The following is an 18,979-nucleotide window of genomic DNA, read 5'->3' on the forward strand; positions in this document are numbered from 1 at the left end:
TGCGACATTTTCACATTGATCTTGGAACACCTAAATTTCTATTGAACGATTATGCGAAATATAATATCTAATTAAGGTGCATTTGGTGAACATTCTTCGATTTGATCACTACGGTCATTATCATCCATCCCTTTCCAAATCGTCATTTGCAGTTAATTCAGGGAATTTGTTGTGAAAATATGAAATTTCTATAAGTTATATTTCCCTGACCCATCGGTCATTGCAGACCTTCATTTACTAACAAAGAAATAAACAACGCATTCTTCCAACACGTCTCTCCCTAACTTAATTCTCAACAGAGGCTTTATGATTACTACTTGCACGCATGTTTTATTCTCCACGACAAATGGATGACACAACCATAATGTTTTAAAGAGGTGGCACAAAGGTATAAATCAAGGACTTTTTCACAGCCAAAGTGAGACGATATTCGAATATGCTTCATATTAAATCCACATACTCTTCTTATGTACGTTAACATGAAGCCAGAAAAATGCTTCTGAATAGTCTCTTTCTGTTCAAACCCACACCTATGTACAGTTAAAAATAATATAATAAACATGCGTCCATTACAATTGGACTGACTGTACCAATTCATTAAAAGTATTCATAACTAAATTCGGTAATGTAGTTGTCCAACTCCTCTTTCAGACACCAACGTTCATGCCACATTTGTGGCTCTGAACCAGCTCAAACCGATATGAAAGTGAACAGTTTAACATCTATCTCAATGTCTCATAAAATACATTTAGGTTTATTTTCGTCCACAGTGAATCTATAGAAATTTTGAAGTAACTTTCTCCAATACATGATCATTGTGTTCCATGCTGCATTTCTAACTCAAATGCTAACTAAACCAAAAATATTCATGTTCTTTTCTTCACACAGAACGGATGTTTATTTATAATCCCAGACGGTGACATTCTCTCCTTAATTACCTCATTTCAAGACGTCTTTGTCCCATCTACATTGAAAGCAGCCTGCCAAAGAGTTTGCACTGTTGTCCATCTTCCTTGAAATTAGTAAGCTTAACTAGAATTCAACATGACCTGAACCCACACCAATCAACATGCCATGACCAATACACTATTAATTGAACACTGCAGGGTTCCTGCAATTTTGCATAATCTTCGCTATCTTGCCAAACGTGAAGATGAGCCTATTCATATTTTTTTCACAGGAAAATTCCTAGAATATCACAACGAAGGGCCAGCCTTACCTTCATGGCACTACTGTCAAAATTCGGGTTCATATGGACGTGCTGTAGCTTATATCTAAAGAAGATAATAGTTCCATGGGCTTTACCTGGTAAAATAAAACGTTTATTTTTATTTAAAAAGTAATTTTTGTTTTATGATTCGCTTACTTTCCCTATACTTTGCACTCCTATCGTGAGTTTGTATTGTTTGTTGTTGAAACTTTCCTACCTGCCCCTACTAGACATTTGTGAAAAAGAGCATTGTAACTCATCGGATTCCTCCAGTATGAAGCTTCTGACACACACACACATGCACGTATTCAGCGTGTATGTGGTTCGGTGGGTGGTGTATAAACCTTGCGTCTGAAGTTCGATTCCCTGCCATTGCTTACAGCAGTGGCGAGTGATATCTGTACCGGTCCTGAGTCTTCCCTAGGTTTACTCGGCCCTAAATAAGTACATGGCAAGGTGCGTAAAAATCAGCATTTATCCCAACAGTTCGTCCAGTACTATACAGGCGATCTTTGCCTTTTGTATCTACTGCAAACATTACAATACATTGCTTATTCCAAGTTTTGCTGTGCCGGTAGGTGGCTTTATAGGGAAGCTTAGTGGCATGTAATCACGGTAATATTTGGCCAACACTTGGGTAATATGTAAAAGTAAAGCGTGCTTTGATGTTGTTTGTATTCAGGAAATTGCACATTCATCAAGTTCAATATGAAAAATATCAAACCGTACTGCTGCCAATTTACTTATTGTATCTTCTGCACAATAAATCCTTTGCAAGTAATTTCAATGAAAAGGATGTCACGTGGCAAAGCGTGACGTCGTGGCGTTGTGCAATGCTCACTTGTAGTATGCAAGTAAATGTAGATAAACCTCTGAAACATTGATCTTATCACAATAACCTGTTGATATGGTAAACATATAGCAAAAGTAAACAAGTAATACAAATGTAAATATACAAGCAAATTATAAACACTTGATTATATGGTTACATGTGTCGTCCATATTTAAACTTTTCCAGAAGATTACATCTCGGGAGGTTGAATTTCAGCCGGAGTTTCCCTGGGCTGAGATCTGGAAAACAAATCTATCCCCCCCATTTCTTGCCACTTCTGCGAGGCAGGGGGTGTGGTCTGTGGATAGGAGCCCCGAAAAAATTATTCCACGAGAAATTTAAAAACAAAATGGAGCCCTGATCTCGGACCAGGAGCGCTGGGTTAAACCATTCTTCACTTGTTCTCTCTGCAGCTCCTTTCCATGCGAATACAAAAAAAGTCTGAGCTCTTCACTTGGATGCTCCCCGTGTGTGCGAGAGCCTTGTTCTTAAACAGTCTCTAGGTATTCCAGTGCCACGTCGTAACAAAACTGGTATTGACTCTGCAAACAAACAAAAATCACACGCGCACAAATACTGAAACAGACATTTGCATTTTCATTACCAATTGTCAAATTGACTTCTAATGCTACACGGATCTTGTTCAGGGCCGGCCTAGCCCTGATCTCAGAGAGAATAAGACTGCTCCCCCATTTGAACTAGATAATTTAGACAAGACTATTTTGCAATCGCACTCAACATTGACAGAAAAAAAGGTCTACGTCTGATTGGGACCATGTAGATCACATGACAGCCTCTTCAGCCGCCTCAATGTCAGCTAAATGCACCTGAAGACGATTGCTTGTGCTGCGATCGAAACGTCGTGATTTTTCTATCGCCGTGACTTTACCGAAAGACTCAGAGAGTACGACTCAATACGGTGCCTTTCTCTTCGATGCACAACTGGAATCCGACGCCCCCTAGCGGCCGAAGATTCCCGTCAGGCGAGGTGTTTGTTTTTAGCAAAGTTCCTCAATTATAACGAAACGGTGCCCTCTCGTGGTGCAAATGATCATTTACATCCACAGCCCAAAAAGTTTGCGGCATTGCTCAGCCCAGACAGCTTTGCTATACATTGGCCGACTGCCATTTCTGAAGGGCATTGCTAAAATGTCTTAAATAAAACAAAAGAGTATCTTTGTTTACCCCGCAAAGCCTCACTCGGTCTCAAAGACTTCTTTCGGGAGGGTCCCGGCAGGTTGTTGCCGTTGGGGGCGATGGTTTTGATACAGATTCAAATTGTCAAAATTTGTGGGCATTTTCAAATTTGGACCATGGGAGAAAGCCATTGCTGTACTGAAAATGTGTATGAAGGGTACAAAATACATATGTCATCATGTGTTTTATATTTGTGAGTATTCACTATTGTGCACTGGTTTCACGGTCCTTTTCTTTTGCAACTTTTACCACAACTTCATGGCTCCAAAAAATTTAAGAGGTTATTTAATTCTCTCTCATTTTTAACCAGTTCCATCCATTAAGTGTTGGCTGTATTTGACGCTGTGTACAGTGGGAAAGTATCACCCTGAGAAGGGTCTGATCTTATCAGATGCCAGAAGCTAAGCACGCTTGAATCTGGTTAAGTGGAATAACCAGGTATTCATATTCTTTGGGTCTTTCGTAAAGTCACGTAGATAGAAAAAATGACAATCAACGAGGGCTTTTCTTTCTCTCTTTTTTTCTCCTGATGACGATTACTTGTGTTGCGATCGAAACGTCGTGATATTTTTTATTATTTTTTATTTCGTTGTTATTATTTTTTCTATCTACGTGACTTTACCGAAAGACCCAAAGAAGATTAATTCCTGCAGTCACGAAAGCTTTAAGTCACCATTTAACCAAGTATTGTTGACTTAGGTTGCAATGTGGCAAGAAGATGGCAGAATGAAGAAAAATTATAAATACGTCGATTATAATCGATTATAATCTATTATAATCGATTATAATCGATTATAATCGATTATAATCGACGTATTTCGATTTAAAGCTTTCGCGACTGCAGGGATTCATCTTCTTGGTTCTTTCGGTAAAGTCACGTAGAAGGGAAATAATAAAATAATAAAACATAATAAAATACAATTCTCACGACGTTTCGGCCACAACGCAAGCAGCCGTCCTCAGGTGAAGAACAGGTCTGTCGAGAAGACAGCGTCTGAATGAACACCACCAAGCTTGGCAGCGTATATTTAAATACGCTGCATATTTTATAAATATACGCTGCCAAGCTTGGTGGTGTTCATTCAGACGCTGTCTTTCCGACAGACCTGTTATTCACCTGAGGACGGCTGCTTGCGTTGTGGCCAAAACGTCGTGAGAATTGTATTTTATTATGTTTGATTTTTATTATTTTATTATTTCCCTTCTACGTGACTTTATCGAAAGAACCAAGAAGATCGACGTATTTATCAAGGACACCTTTCAGGAAGGCCTTGGATTGTTTTTTTTTATGTCTTCTCAGGCAATGAATGTTTATATGCAAGTGGAAGGAGCACCGACTTCTCCCACAACGTGATGGAAATGGGCAAAACAATGAAATCCAGGACACACGAGTCTCTAATTTCAGCGAGTCCTTCACACGGCAAATGCATAGCAATAAATACTGTTAATCATGACCCAGCTCACAGTATAGTTGCTTCAGAGCCTTATTTGAACTTACCAGAGTCTCCAGCATGTTTGGCTTGTTGTTTCGAAGTGACTTGATGGCGTGGAAAACGTCGACGGCATTCTGTCTCTTGATCATCTCGCACACCACGCTCACGGCACAGAAGGTGCCGCACTGACCCGCTCCATTGCTGCGTCGGGGATCAAAAGTCACACGTGCGACGGACGTTTCAAGGAAAACCAAAGCAAATGCTGCGTAACCTGATATAAAAATAAAATACTCATTTTAAGTTAAAACAAATACTCTGTTGCCTTCTGTACTCGGATTAAGTTAAATAGCTGCATTATTTCAACTGGCATCACTCTTTGTTTTAGAATATTGCATTTTTTTTGTATCCAAAAAACATTTTATTAACCACCCTGCCTAACTCAACCTACTCCTAGGTACTAGGCATATGAATATATACTTTAATCATTTAAATAAATGCAATTTATATATTATTAAGCCGAGGAATATGGTTACAGAATCAAAATAATTCCATTGACCAACATAACCATTTATTGAATTATACGTGTTTAAGTAGCCACTTTTTCAACTAATTAAGTAATAATAATTTGGTACATATGTTATTCACTCTATTCCTGTATCCCAAGGCTGCCAAGAAGGTGCTACGTCTCACCGACGGGTATAGTTTACCAGTAGCTAGTGCTTTTGCTTTGTGGTTTAGCCCAACTTAAGCAATTATCCAGCACTATTCAAACTGGGCACACATTTACAGCAACGTCAGCAGACACGGTCTACTCTTTTTCGCGTAACGTTACTCGATCTTTAAACATCCACTGCCGAAGCAACGCAGCGCGTATTTACGGTTAACACACATGCAGTATTAACCAGGGCGGCCGCTGGGCTCTAACCGCAATTATCTACAACGATGGCAAGTGTCTTTTGAGGCCTCGTGCGAATTGCTCTATGGGAAAAACCTAGAAAATTATTGTTTTTTAAAATCATTATTATTTACTGTGGCCATAAGGGAGAGGGGAGGGAGAGACAGAAGGCAGGGGGGGGGGGGGGGTTGGTGAGGTGGTGGTGGTGGTGTGGTCGGGCGCTCACAGGCAGTGCACCACCGTGCGGCCGTCCATGCCATACTCCTCTCGCCAGCGCTCGGCCGCCAACACGAGGCGCAGGAACGAGTGCCGCGATGCTGGCACCTCCCGCCCGGCAGGCCAGCCCAGGTAGTGGAACTGCTCCACCATGCGGCAGCCATCCTGCGGCTGCCGGACCGCAAAGTGTTTTTCCATTCGTCATCGTTGCAATGTACCCTCGGCCAAGGAACGATCCACTGCTGGATTGTAGGCTTTCCACCACAACTCCCCCCCCCCTCCCCCGCAAGCGTTCCGTGCTTTGGCTGGCACTGGCTCCGTCATTATTCACCGGCCATTTTCCGTCGTACATTTTGGTGATGCGTGCCTGTGTATGTTTGAATGTAGAACTTCTTTAACACTGCACGTGGCTAACCGTGCTAAATCGGAGGTGCGGGGGGAAAGACAACGAACTAAACACAAAAACGAGTTCTAATGAAATGAGTTTTCAATCTGGATTTAAAAGTGTTTCGCTGGCCCACTTTTACAAATCGTGTATTATTTGTAAGGCATCGTATTGGCCATCTAAATTAATGGCCAGCCTTAAGCCTATTTTTTTCCATGGCCAGTGGCAACTGGGCCGGCATGGGACTGGGTCCGACATTCTGCATTTCCAAGGCAGCCCGGCCTGGCTCCACTGATCCCATAGTCCTGTCCAAGATATAGACAATTGGGTTAAATTCTTGACCTGAACTAAGGCCAGTGGGATTATTGCTATTGTCATGGTGCAAGCGAGTGTGAGGGTTACTGGCAGTGTGGTACTGCAAGTGAGTGGCTCCTCTCTCATCTCGCCCTCTCTTCTGTTTCCCAGCCCTCTCTCTATTTTCCCACATTTCTTCTTTCTCCCCACTTAATCTCTTTTTCATCTGGATAAATATCAAACCCGGGCAAGTGCACATAACTAATCAGCCACCCAGGGATCAGATGGACACAGAGCAATAGGTGTGTGAAGAAGGCAGTGACCGCATTGCACAGGCGCTGATCAAATCAGAATTTGTATGAGTCAGCTAGACTGCAAGACAAATAATAACAATAGCCAACACTTGGCCAGATGACCGAAGGTAACTGCCGAAGATGACCGCGAGTAGTGTGTGGCCAAATCTAGAAAGAAGAAACTCTGAACAAAAATCTGGTGCATAATAATAAAAATCTATTCTTCTACTTGAATAATAGCAAGAAAGGTCCGATGTCAAAAAGCTCGTGTGTTTTGAACCACGGCGTTCTTACCCGGGCCACGTTACAGATGCGGAAAGTTCTTGTTATGATGTCTCCTTCCATGTTGAATGCCACAAACTCGACCTGGATGGGTCCGTGGCAAAGCATGCCCTCTTCTGGCCAGTACTGAGGACAGTACTGCAACGGAGCATGGCCAGACAGAATTGTCAGAGCAATCGTTCACCTGGGAAACTCAAAACAAGCGTCTTTCCCACTCCTTTTTTGACACAATCCCAAAAAGTTTCTGCTAAACTCAACTTGACAGCATATGCAATAACAAAATGACACATTTCAGACTTTTTGTTTTAAACATTATTATTAGGGCATTGCTGTTATTACACGATGTTTATACCTAGTAAATGAATATAACCCATCTAAGCTGTGCAGCGGGAGAGCGTGCGGCTTGCGATTGGAAGATTGTGAGTTCAAATCCTGGTTAGGGTCATTAAAATAAGTGCAACTTTGTAGATAAGTCAATATATGGTAGTGGTTTTTTTAATATGGAAAGACTTGTTCCGTACCAAAGCAATGTGGAGATGACCACCACTTGCTTGTCGGTAAAAAAAGAAGAGGAACCACTGCTCCTTTGCTCAATTGAGTGGGAAACCACGTTGACTTAGACTTTCAAACATGAACTTCATGATGACACGGTTAAGCTCCAGGAGTGCACATTGTGCATTTATAAATTGGCCACATGAGGCAGCACCATTTAGGGCACCGTGGTGGCGAGATGTTAACTCCCTCGCCTGGTATACAGGATGTCGTGGATTCGATCCTGGCCCTGACGCCTGTTGTATATTTGGAGTATGCATGTTCTCCCCCATTGTTGCACGGATCTTTCACCGGGTCCTCTGGTTTTCCCTCCACATTTTGAAAAATGTGTCTTAAGAGTATTTTCTCTCAATTTCCACGTGACAAGCCACCTCGTTGAGCTATCATTTGTGGCCAGGTCGTCTCTGTAAATGAGCTACAAAGCTCATTTGCATTACCTGGTAAAATATAAGATACTCTGATAGTGCGTTGTCTTTGAATTGTGCGCCTTTTGGCGTCATCTGGCCGAACACCATATGAGACTAGGCTCTAAGGAAAGCTGTCTTTGGTGTGGACGAATCAATTTCAAGGACAATGCATACATTATCAGAGTATGTTTTTTGTTTGCATTCTGACCGCAGGTATTGTGGTTAATATAAACATGATTCCTTGTAGAAAGGTTTCAGTTTTGTTGCCAGATAAAGGGGGAAAAACCTATTATTATAAGTTAAAAAGTTGAGTTAAAACTACGAATTTCCGAGCAAGTTGTGCATAAAACATAATTTCGCATCGCCGTTGCCCACATAGGTTAGCGCACCGAAGCAGAAATACCCATGACGTGGTGCGCTCTCGTACCTTATTGGAGTCCAGCTCGTTGAGCATGACGATGGAGGTGCAGTGGTAGTCAAATACCAGCCGCCAGAAGTCCTTCACGGTGTTGGGCAGTGGGTGCTGCGTGACGATGAATGCCGACGGTTGTCTGTAACTCTGAACGAGAATATAATGATGTGAGAGGTGAACAACATTTCATTACAACTATTACAATCAAGGTTATTAAGTCAGTGTGGGCAGCTGAATAAAAATGTGCCCATCAACCACCTTGCCTCCAGCTTAACCTGATTTAGCAGAATTCCAAGGTCGGCCGCAGTGCACAAACTGAAGTCATGATTGATAGCTGTGCAACGCAGCTGCTGTTGTATTTTTGGCTACAGATAACCTTGTCACTTTTCCGTAATGCAATTAGGCTTCGGGACGGGTGGCGCGCTGCGGCAGATGTTCTCGTCGTCCTGATCCACATGCACGTAACAGGATTTCAGTTAGGGGCAACAAGCTGTTACTGGCCTGGATTGCATCCTTCCATCATAAATACCACTTGTGTACAATTTTTTAATGATGCGCCGAGGTGCATGCTTTTTTTGTCCTGAATAACTAAAATAAAACTATTTAAAACACAACCGCTTGTTTATATTGTAAGAACAAAAACCACAAATGAAAAATGGCAGCACGATAGGGCTGTTCTAGGCAAAGAAACGGTTTGTGAAAATTAAATGCGAAAACAATTGTCTAATACTCTTTGGTTCTTTCGGTAAAGTCACGTAGGAATAAAATAAAATAAATGAAATCACGACGTTTCGGGCGCAACACAAGCGTCCGTCATCAGGTGGGACAACCACAGCAAGAAACAATTTGCTGAAGTGGGCAAAATGGCTGCCGTGACAAGAGGCTATATAGGTAAGAGAGGGGGGGGGGAGGAGCAAGGGAGGAGAGATAGAGAGGGGGGTGTGGGGTAGGGGGAGCTAGAGGGATTAGAAGACGAGCAAGGCAAAATGCCGGGGGGGTGTTGGGGAAGTGGGCGGGGCTGGGAGTGGGAGGCTGAAGAAACTGGAGATGCGGATATGAAGGCAACACCATAAAGCAGTTGGCAACCTCCCGCGAGCCAGCAACATTTCTACGGCATGCGATATGAAGAGCACCCGTCCTTGAACGACGGCCCCAATGTCCCCACCCCTGAGTGCCTCCCTCTCAAGAGTGACAACCCCAAGGGCTTCACCCCCTCCCCCCGTCCATGCTGTTGCCCACGTGGCTCCAGGCAGCCTGCGCACTGGGTGGTGCGTAGCCAGTCGAGCAGCCAGCAAAACTTTTTAAATGATGTAATAGCACTGCCCGGGCGTTTTTGGGTGTTGCAGCGACACACGAACTCCGCTCAACGCTGTGGCATGCGGGTGATGCCATCGCGTCGGTGTGGGCGGTAACTTCACCACCGCGTGCTTTCCCCACTCGCAAGCCAGCCAGCAAAACTTTTTGGTTCTAAATATAGTTACGAAGATGATTCGCGGTGGACATGCTGTGATGTCTGCCAAGGGAAGAACACGTGTGTACATGGCCACGTTTTCCAAGGGAAATGTCTACAAATGTATTTTATTGTGCTACATTTCAAGTATAAATCATTAAAACCAAAGGATTAATTGTTAAATGTGAGTGCAAAAAATCCAATCCAGGAAACCCATGCGTAATACAGCGATCCATTGGGGATACATTCTATGAAAAACAACAACATTATAGTTCAAATCCTCGACAGGTCTTGCATGAATCTCAACAACTTATTACATATTTTAATATTCCTGTAAGATATGGACCCATCGCTCGCACATTATTTAACCACTCGTTGAGAAGAGGGTCATTATAAATCAGGCGGGAATCTTAGAAATGAATAGTCCTGCATGTAACAAAGCAGGCAAGGCAGCGTGGAGTTACGCACGGACAAAACCGCGACAAATAACGCAGCCCACGTTCGCCAGCGTCGCGTTGCACGTGCATAATATACACGTGTGCATGTTGAACTTCTTTCGCACCGCACGTAGCCAACCGTGCTAATCGGAGGCGCGGTGGCTTTCGGACCCTCGTCATCCTCCTGATCTTGCTCTGTCCGAGACGTTTTCCCAGCCACCCCTCCCGTCGCACAGCGGGGCCCGCGGCGCGGCGCCTCCCTCCGCTTACGTCCATGAGCGCCGCGTTGATGTAGTTGCTGCTGTCCCCGTTGATGGTGATGAGGAAGGGCAGACAGCGGTCGGGGGGCAGCACGTCGTGGTAGCGGTTCTTCTCGTGGTTCCGCGGCAGCAGGGCGATGCTGCAGTCCTCGACGCGCAGCGGCGGCGTCACCATATTCAGGGTCTGCGGGGTTCAGGGGACGGGAGCACTGCGGTGTCTCCCTTCGCTCTAACGGCACGGTGCGTGGGGCGCTTGTTAAAAGGTGCAGCCCTGCAATGTCTTCCGATGTCTCTGGGTGGGGCGGGAGGGCGTTGTGGTGGCGAGATGTTAACTACCTCGCCTGGTATACAGGTCGTGGGTTCGATCCCGACCCTGACACCTGCTGTAAATTTGGAGTTTGAATGTCGCTCTCGCCGTGGTCGCCTAGATATTTCTCCGGGTCCTCCGGGTTTTCCCTCCACATTTAGAAACATTCTATAAATTACCACGCGATAAGCCACTTCATTGAGCTATCATTTGTGACCAGGCCGCTTCTGAAAAAGAACTGTATAGCTCAGTCGGCCTTACTCGGTGAAATAAAAAAAGGTTAGTTTGGTCTTGCTCACATCACTGCTGGTGGTAGGGCCTCCACTGAAGGGAGTCCAAGGAAAAGCCTGTAGAGGATAATTTGACTGACTTGCATGCTCATGGCCAGGCATCTCGGACATATCCACACTTTACCCTACCACACACGACCTGCCGAACGACTAACTGCGTGTATCTAATTATGCTGCTGGGTTCACAGTCCGGAGGGGGTAATTTAAGAAACTTGCACCATTGTTTCATCTGCTGGGACCAGGAGTTCGAACAGAAACATTCTTACGTCGTATCCAGTGTGCAAATACGGTGGATGGTTCTGCATTTGGATGTTTGGCCAATGCCACAAATGAGTGTGTTGTGGCTTCGTGTTGGAGGAAACCTGAGCACCCAGAGGAGTGCGACCACATGTGCAAAGGCGGTGAGATGCTCAGCAGTGCCTGTGCCAGCCACCTTGCAGCTCCACGCCTACAACGCCTTGGCAAGCCTTGGTTGTAAATCGCCAAAGTACTATCCGGGCTGAGACCCACGTTAACTTCCTGCACCTCCGATTTAGCACGATTGGCTATGCGCGGTGTGAAAGAAGTTCCACATACATGCGAAACTCTCTAGATCTGATAAGATCGAGTGCATTTAGACGATGCATTAAAGCATAGCATATAGTAGAGTATATTCAAGATGGACTGCTTCATATCTGTCCTGGGTTTAATGCAGTTGGGTTTTGGAAGAGCTCGCAATTAATTGAGGGACTTGGACACAGTGCCATTTATTGAGTTACTTGGCATGCAAGCAAATTGGTGTTGGCTGGTTTATGTAGCCAACATGTCCAGCCACTGCATACCCGAAGCAGCTTCTGTTTGGATATATACAGGACTCAATTTCAGCCAGGTCTGTGCCGGTTGGCAACACTGGAAATAATTATGAACCTGGCCCACCACACCCAGTATACCTGAGGCTAGTAGCCACATACCTCCTCCAGTCTATCGGTGACTTGGAAAATATTCAAAGAGAAATGAAGCCCTAAATGGGTATGGTAAAGGCTGGAAAACAGGAGGATTTGGAGCTGAATTGACAAGCCAATAATTGTTATCAGAGTCTAATGATTGAGCTCTTTTAAGGGGTGGCATGAAATGCGCTACTTGATGGCTAGCAACAGCTGCACTCGAGCAACGAGAGGCAGAGACGTCATGCTCCCAACAAAGGCCAGGATGTCAAGTGGCTAAAACAGACAATTGGCACGGTGATAACATCTGCTTCTTTGCTGTGACCGCCTGCCTTCAGAATGTCACATGGTCTTAAAGTGCACCTAGCCTGGCAAAAGCTTGGTGGTGACACCACTGTCATTCATTGCTGAGTGGTCAATATTGTTGATGTTGTATGCACATGTATGAGTCTATGAGGCTTATTAGCAAGAGATTCAACTGCCACGCCATTGACGACCTCCAGATTATAAGTCTTGTGCGATTTCACCATTGCACCGTGGCAGCTCCTGCGGCCTAAGGGTGACCATCAACCAATTCTGGCACGTTCTGTAAACGCGACGGCCGCTGGCTGCGCTGTTCCCGCCGTACCTGAAACTCGTCCTTGATGTGGTTGGAGCTGCTCTGTGGGTCGGGGCGCAGCATTTCGGCGTACGCCGCACGGAAATCCCCGGCAGGGATGCAGGTGTCCCCACACAGGCACGCCTCCAGCATGGCATCGTGGATGAACACGTACTGCTCCTGCACGCAGGCGTGGGACACGGGGATTTAGCGAGACAAATAACACACACGGCAACGGGTGACGGCTGGAAAATGAAAGGCCGTAATCGTTGCACTGCGTGCGGTATTTTGCGAAGTGATTCCGAACTAAGCATGGAACTTAAAAAATAATCCGAGCAAAAAGATTATAACGATCCATCAAAGGATTGCTACGCAATGCCAGGTTTCTCAGTTGTGCTCTCTGTAGCTCTCCGATGTGATTTCGGGATGTAGCAAGTGCTGTTCGGCTCCACATGCTTGGGAGGAGCTTCTTTAGGAACCGAAACCGACGAAGCTTCTCCCATCACGTGCTACGTTGAAACGTCAGCTGTCACGCAACCCAGGGCGCATTGCATAGCAACATTGCCCCCTACTACGAAAACATGGCAGGGGCCCCTGCTATAAAAAAAGAGAGTCGAGACATGGTGAGGCTTTCCCATGTAAATGAGTTTCATAATAACAACAACCACGATCAGAGAGGTATCGATCAAATCAAAGGGAATGCAAGCGCCGTACCTCTGTCTGCACCATGTTGACGCGCCTGGTACGCAGCTCCCGCACGCAGTTGTAAATGTCGATGACGCCCTCGCTCTCTGCCATGTCCAGCATGATGTCGATCACCATGTAGCAGCCGGTCCTGCCAGCCCCAGCGCTGCATGGCACCCGCCACCAAAGCATCGTCGCGTACGCGTCACGTCTCAAGGATCACAACTTTTGAGTGTCTCTTCGCCACGGCCGTGCAATGCCATTCTCACAACTGCGTGCGGGAGCTGCTGATTTTTTTCTGCAATGTTTTGCTGTCTTTTCTTGGATTTCTGTTTGCACTTAGTCACATATTCACTTTAAGATGTTTTTTGTTGATGTTTTTGTTTTTTTGTTTGTTGCGGTTGCACCCGATTCAAGAGCCGAATGGCTCACAGGGCTATACCTAATACATGAACTTGAACTTGAACTCACGTTGTTTGTCGTTGCTGTTGTTGTATGCCTGTTGTGTGTCACGCACTCGGCCCTATTTAGCGCAGTGGCAACACTGCCGGCTGCTGCCAAATGTTTCGCGATTGATGTTAGGGTCAGCTCCAGAATCTGTGTCTTTACTCACAGCCTTTGATTACGAAAAAAGCAGCGGGAATGCAATAACAACGTTTCAAGGTTAGGATGAGTTCATTTCCTCTGGGGGTGTTTACTAAGTGGTGTACATTAGTCTCCTATTTCTGATATGCAAACTCATTTAAGAACCCCTCCTGCCCCCTCCTTTCTCCAAAAATGAACTCACCCTTGCCTACATGAAAGTTAAATGTTTATGTGCCTCAGTTACTTGGATTTCCTTAAAGTTCTCGAGTTTTCTTTCCAGGGTTTTTCAGTCAATCTAACCGATGCATTTGGGGTTGATGTGTACAATTACACTCGTCACATTACGACGGCACACCTACTACGAAACCAACGTTGCTGCATTGCTTCGAAACCACTCTCAGATTACATCTACACCACTTACACATCACAGCAACATGGCCAGATAACATCACGACTACTCACGCTATTGTAATAATAACACCACCTACTCCATCACATCTACACGAACACTATCACACCAACGGGTTCATCCTCCACTCACTGTATCCACTCATCATTGTTTGGGACAAATTCGTGTTGTGCTTGTGGCCTTCATTTCACCACTTTTGTTTGTCTTGGAATGGCCTGCAAATTCTCCAAATTGGGAAAAGAATAACAATGAAAAGAATCGCAATTTGGATTCACGTGTGGCCGGTTCCACAAAAAAAGTACAGAACCGTCCCTGCACGACTCACGGCACACTTGTGAAATGGCCCCAAGTGGTCTAATTGTAACTTTCCAGACGAGCAAATGCCAGTCACACTCCGCACATGAATGTGTGCTGCTTTCTTTACGCTGCATTTTCGTTGAAGCAAAGCAAGAAGAATACACATGGTTAATGATATATATGTATTAAATGAAAGTTGACATGCTCTTTTAGAGTGTATAAATAATGTAATATGCATGTATCCCTTGAGAAAAAAAGGGTCGAGTCTCCTCAGCGGAGCTCTTATGCGATTCTAAATAAAGACTTGCTGGATTGATTGGGTCACAGGGAGAAAAGGTTGCAATATTAATGCAACACAAAATCATTAGTGGCACACCCACGAGGGTGTCTTGAGAGATTGCTAATTTTACTAGGTTGTCGTTCCAGGACCACCGTTAAGAATCCAGTCAGGCAGACGCTTAAGCGTGTGCGAGTCCGCTAAGCGATACGCCTAGCGTTCGTCAGAAAGCTCTGAAATTTAATTGAAAAGAAAAATCACCCGGCGAGAGTCGTGGGGGTCATCGCAGCCATTGTCTTTGATGCCAACGCACATCATCACCGTCCATTCTTTACTGTTGGGAGATGCCACAGCTGTTGGAACGTTTAAACCCCATTCTCTTTATATAATACCACCTCTGACTTGAGGTCTTCCTCTCCGTTCCAATCTCTGGGTGCTACTCTCACGTCTGTCTTCACAAGTTGCCCTCATTCTTCATAAGGCTATGATTGTGGCATGGAGGTCACATTGGTCACGAAAGGCACACATTTGAATAATTTCCACCAAATATTTGGCGGGTAGGAGGGAGGGGAGGGAGCGAGGGAGAGAGTGGCATAGGGCTGTCCCCCTATGCAAAGTTGGGAGCACCATATTTCCATCGTATTTTTTATTGACAATCCAATTTAAAAGCCCCCCCCCCCCCAAAATTAAGAGCATTGCCCAAGTTAGCCATTTGAGTTTAAGAAAACAAAATTCGAGAGGTCATTTCTACAGTTTATTTTGATTTAGAGAAGTGTATTTTTAAGTCACTGAAAAACCAAACTTTTAGGTAGGTCACTGCCCCCTCCTCCCCGTTTTCTTTCACCTTTACGTGAGTGTTTTTTCCCCCCACATCTGGGTGATGAATGTTACTAAACATTACCATGACAAAGTGTAGCCCTATCCATATCTGTCCCAGGCAACTGCAACCTTATTTTCCTAACCGCAATACCGCCTTGCCGAGTTCTACACAGTATCCGGTGACCTTTCACCGACTGCCAATTAATTTTTAACTTGGCTACATATAGACGTCACACGAAACAGCAACTGAGGCCGCATTAAAAATAGGTCCCGGTGCCAGATCCTCACCTGCAGTGGACAACCAGAGGCCCTGCGTGCGGTGGGTCGAGGGCCTTGATACGGCGGATGAACGCGAGCAGTCCAGTGGCGTGGTACGGCACCCCGTGGTCAGGCCAACCCGTGAAGTGGAACTGTCGCACCTCCCGGATGTCCTCCTGCCCTGCCTGCAGCAACAACAACAACAACATCATCGTCAACCATGGTCAATCCGCTGCTGGATGAAGACTCCCCCAAGCCTTAACTACCTCGCCTGGTATACAGGAGGTCGTGGGTTTGAGCTCGACCCTTGACCCCTGCTGTAAATTTGGAGTTTGCCTCTTCTCCCTGTGTTCACGTGGATTTTTCTCTGGGTTTTTCCCTCCACATCTAGAAACATGCTACACATTTTCACGTGATAAGACACTTCGTTGAGCTATCATTTGTGGCCAGATTGCTTCTGAACAAGAGCTGTATAACTCTGTGGGCCTTACCTGGTAAATACACTCGGTCGCACTACATCGATGGGGTAAGGTTAGGGCCATCTCAGAGGGTCCCTGGAGGACTGAGGCTGGATACAATATGGGGCCCCTTATTTATTCGCAACAAAAACACAAAGGCACGTTGTGGGGCCCTCCTTTTTGTGAAACCTGGAGCAAATGACCCCTTTTGCTACACCCCACTATGCACAACCCTGCCTAGGGTTCTCTTGCATCCAAAAGTGAACACTTTTTGTGGTCAAGGATTGAGAAGAACATTCAAAGAGCAGGCCAAAACTACATTAGCTTCACAACCATTTTCTCTCATCAAAATTCCATAAGTACAAAGAAACCATGAAATCCCTTTATAACCAAGCTGGTGAGGTTTGAAACGTAAATTTGTAAGCAGGATTTTAATATTTCAGGTAAACGTAACACCATCCATTTATATTTGATGCGTCTTTTCAACAAATTCAGGGTGACGTTAGTCATAGCGATACACTTGTGTATCAGTCTTCGTGATGTGTTTGTTTAAAAACATAATTTGCAGCCCATTGTCAAGCCACTTCTGGATGGATTCCCCACACAGTGTCAGTTATGGGGGTTATTTGCTCACACTTCAGCAAGCTGGTAAGTGTACGTTGGCAAAGCGGAGAAGGGCACACAAATTTGCCGCTTGCACAGATGCCAGGTACGGGCAGGAATGAAACTGTTCACCAGGTTCAGAGCACAATGAGCTGATTCCACTGCACCGCTGGTCCACTCGTGCAGTGAAGTCGTGCATTTGAATCTCCTATTTTTGGAGACCCGGAGTTTTGAAATGTTTTCACTTTGTCAAACGTAACCTTGCGTTGGATGCGACGTTAATTTGATTGCCCCATCTGCTTGCAAACATTAATTAAGAGTAGTTCACCGTGTGTCAGTTTGATGGCCAAATTAGCCACCTGCTTTGGATAATTTCTCACTAAACAAATGGGACTTCCTAGCAAACATGGAAGATGCATGCAAATAAATACTGCCACTGTTAGTACGTGAATGTATTTATCCATACGTCTTAATTCTTATTAATACAGGAAGTGAACATTACTTGAGGTAGATGAGAATTCCAGTGGGTGCATGAACAACAAATATAATATTAATCCCCTTTATTAAACGAACAAAATACGTTTACCTTCACAACATGGATATATAAGTTGACTAAAGATAGCCCAAACGTAGATGCACAAATAATCAAAAAAATAATCTAGGAAAAAAAAGAATAATCCAGGAAACAAATCGAAATATGAAGCGCTCACAACTTAAAAACCAAAACCCATCAAAACTAACATCCAAGTGAAGCAATGTGCGTGTAGTCCCGTCGACACACAATCTTATGCCAGACAAAAAGGATAACCCCCCACCCCCCCGAGGCAAAGTGAAGATGTGGCAGCGGTAGACTTTAGTGAAACGGCTTAACACGTACGTACCCGCTCCACGCGAAACGTTCGGATGATGTATTCCGACAGCATCTCCGTGTCTGCCAGTGTCACCTTGATGTCCCCATACACGTCACTGCCATCGGGCCAGTACTTGCAACACTTGATCTGGTGGATAAATACAATGAGCACATACATATTGCTATTGGGTACAACGGTGGGAATAACAGAAGTCACAATGGCTGGCAAGTTGCGATTGTTTTAACGATAGGATAGTACATTTCACGATCTATTGATAATGATCACCATGAGTTTACCTTACCTTTGCAATTGTTTAAGAAAAAAATGTGTATCGTCTAGTTTTGGTGCTGTGATGTACTTCATGTACGAATAAAGATTGATTTAATAGTGGATTCGACTGCAATTCACTCAACATATGTCTGTCCTGAGCCTTTTTAATCACTGTAACTTTACAAGCTATTGTATAATGCTTATGATGTACGTGCTGCCAGAAGTGATGATGTCATATATTGGACACACTGTCAATTATGCCATAAAACACTTTACGAATAATTCATTTAATAGGTGAGAGCTTGCTTTTACTTAAATTATTGTAAGCTTCATTATTATTTCATGTCAGAAAATAGTAATTGAATGAAAGCATAAATGAGTAACGATAATTACGCCACAACGATATTCTACAGAAAAAAATAACCTTGACAATTATCGTGGATTTCGATTAAAAGCTTTCGTGACTGCAGGGATTCATCTTCTTGGTTCTTTCGGTAAAGTCACGTAGAAGGGAAATAATAAAATAATAAAAATAAAACATATTAAAATAATTCTCACGACGTTTCGATCACAACGCAAGCAGCCGTCCTCAGGTGAAGACCAGGTCTGTCGGGGAGACAGCGTCTGAGGACGGCTGCTTGCGTTGTGGCCGAAACGTCGTGAGAATTATTTTATTTTTATTATTTTATTACTTCCCTTCTACGTCACTTTACCGAAAGAACCAAGAAGATGAATTATCGTGGACGTTGCGTCGACACAAAATCTTGGAGCATCGCTCCATCGCGGCAACCACAG

The 18,979-nt window shown here is 44.5% G+C and overlaps 1 protein-coding gene across 6 annotated transcripts in view; it reads right to left on the reverse strand.

Annotated features, from left to right (window-relative positions):
- Positions 1-2,059: 2,059 nt before the first annotated feature.
- The window catches only part of LOC144931698 (receptor-type tyrosine-protein phosphatase kappa-like), a 126,532-nt gene continuing 109,612 nt past the window's right edge, over positions 2,060-18,979 (reverse strand). For 4 of the 6 annotated variants that reach the window (XM_078855874.1, XM_078855873.1, XM_078855876.1 and 1 more), the window contains 10 exons: positions 17,945-18,061; positions 16,033-16,187; positions 13,388-13,523; positions 12,704-12,853; positions 10,566-10,739; positions 8,424-8,555; positions 7,050-7,175; positions 5,794-5,954; positions 4,738-4,873; positions 2,060-2,584 (listed from right to left, as the gene is read on the reverse strand). In XM_078855874.1, coding sequence (XP_078712000.1) covers positions 2,531-2,584; positions 4,738-4,873; positions 5,794-5,954; positions 7,050-7,175; positions 8,424-8,555; positions 10,566-10,739; positions 12,704-12,853; positions 13,388-13,523; positions 16,033-16,187; positions 17,945-18,061 — 1,341 coding nt within the window. In that variant the 3' untranslated portion in view covers positions 2,060-2,530. The remainder of the gene's footprint in view (positions 2,585-4,737; positions 4,874-5,793; positions 5,955-7,049; positions 7,176-8,423; positions 8,556-10,565; positions 10,740-12,703; positions 12,854-13,387; positions 13,524-16,032; positions 16,188-17,944; positions 18,062-18,979) is intronic. The other 2 variants (XM_078855878.1, XM_078855877.1) reach the window with 1 other exon arrangement.

The sequence above is a fragment of the Lampetra fluviatilis genome, chromosome 4 (assembly GCF_964198595.1).
Source record: "Lampetra fluviatilis chromosome 4, kcLamFluv1.1, whole genome shotgun sequence".
NCBI classification, from domain to species: Eukaryota; Metazoa; Chordata; class Hyperoartia; order Petromyzontiformes; family Petromyzontidae; genus Lampetra; species Lampetra fluviatilis.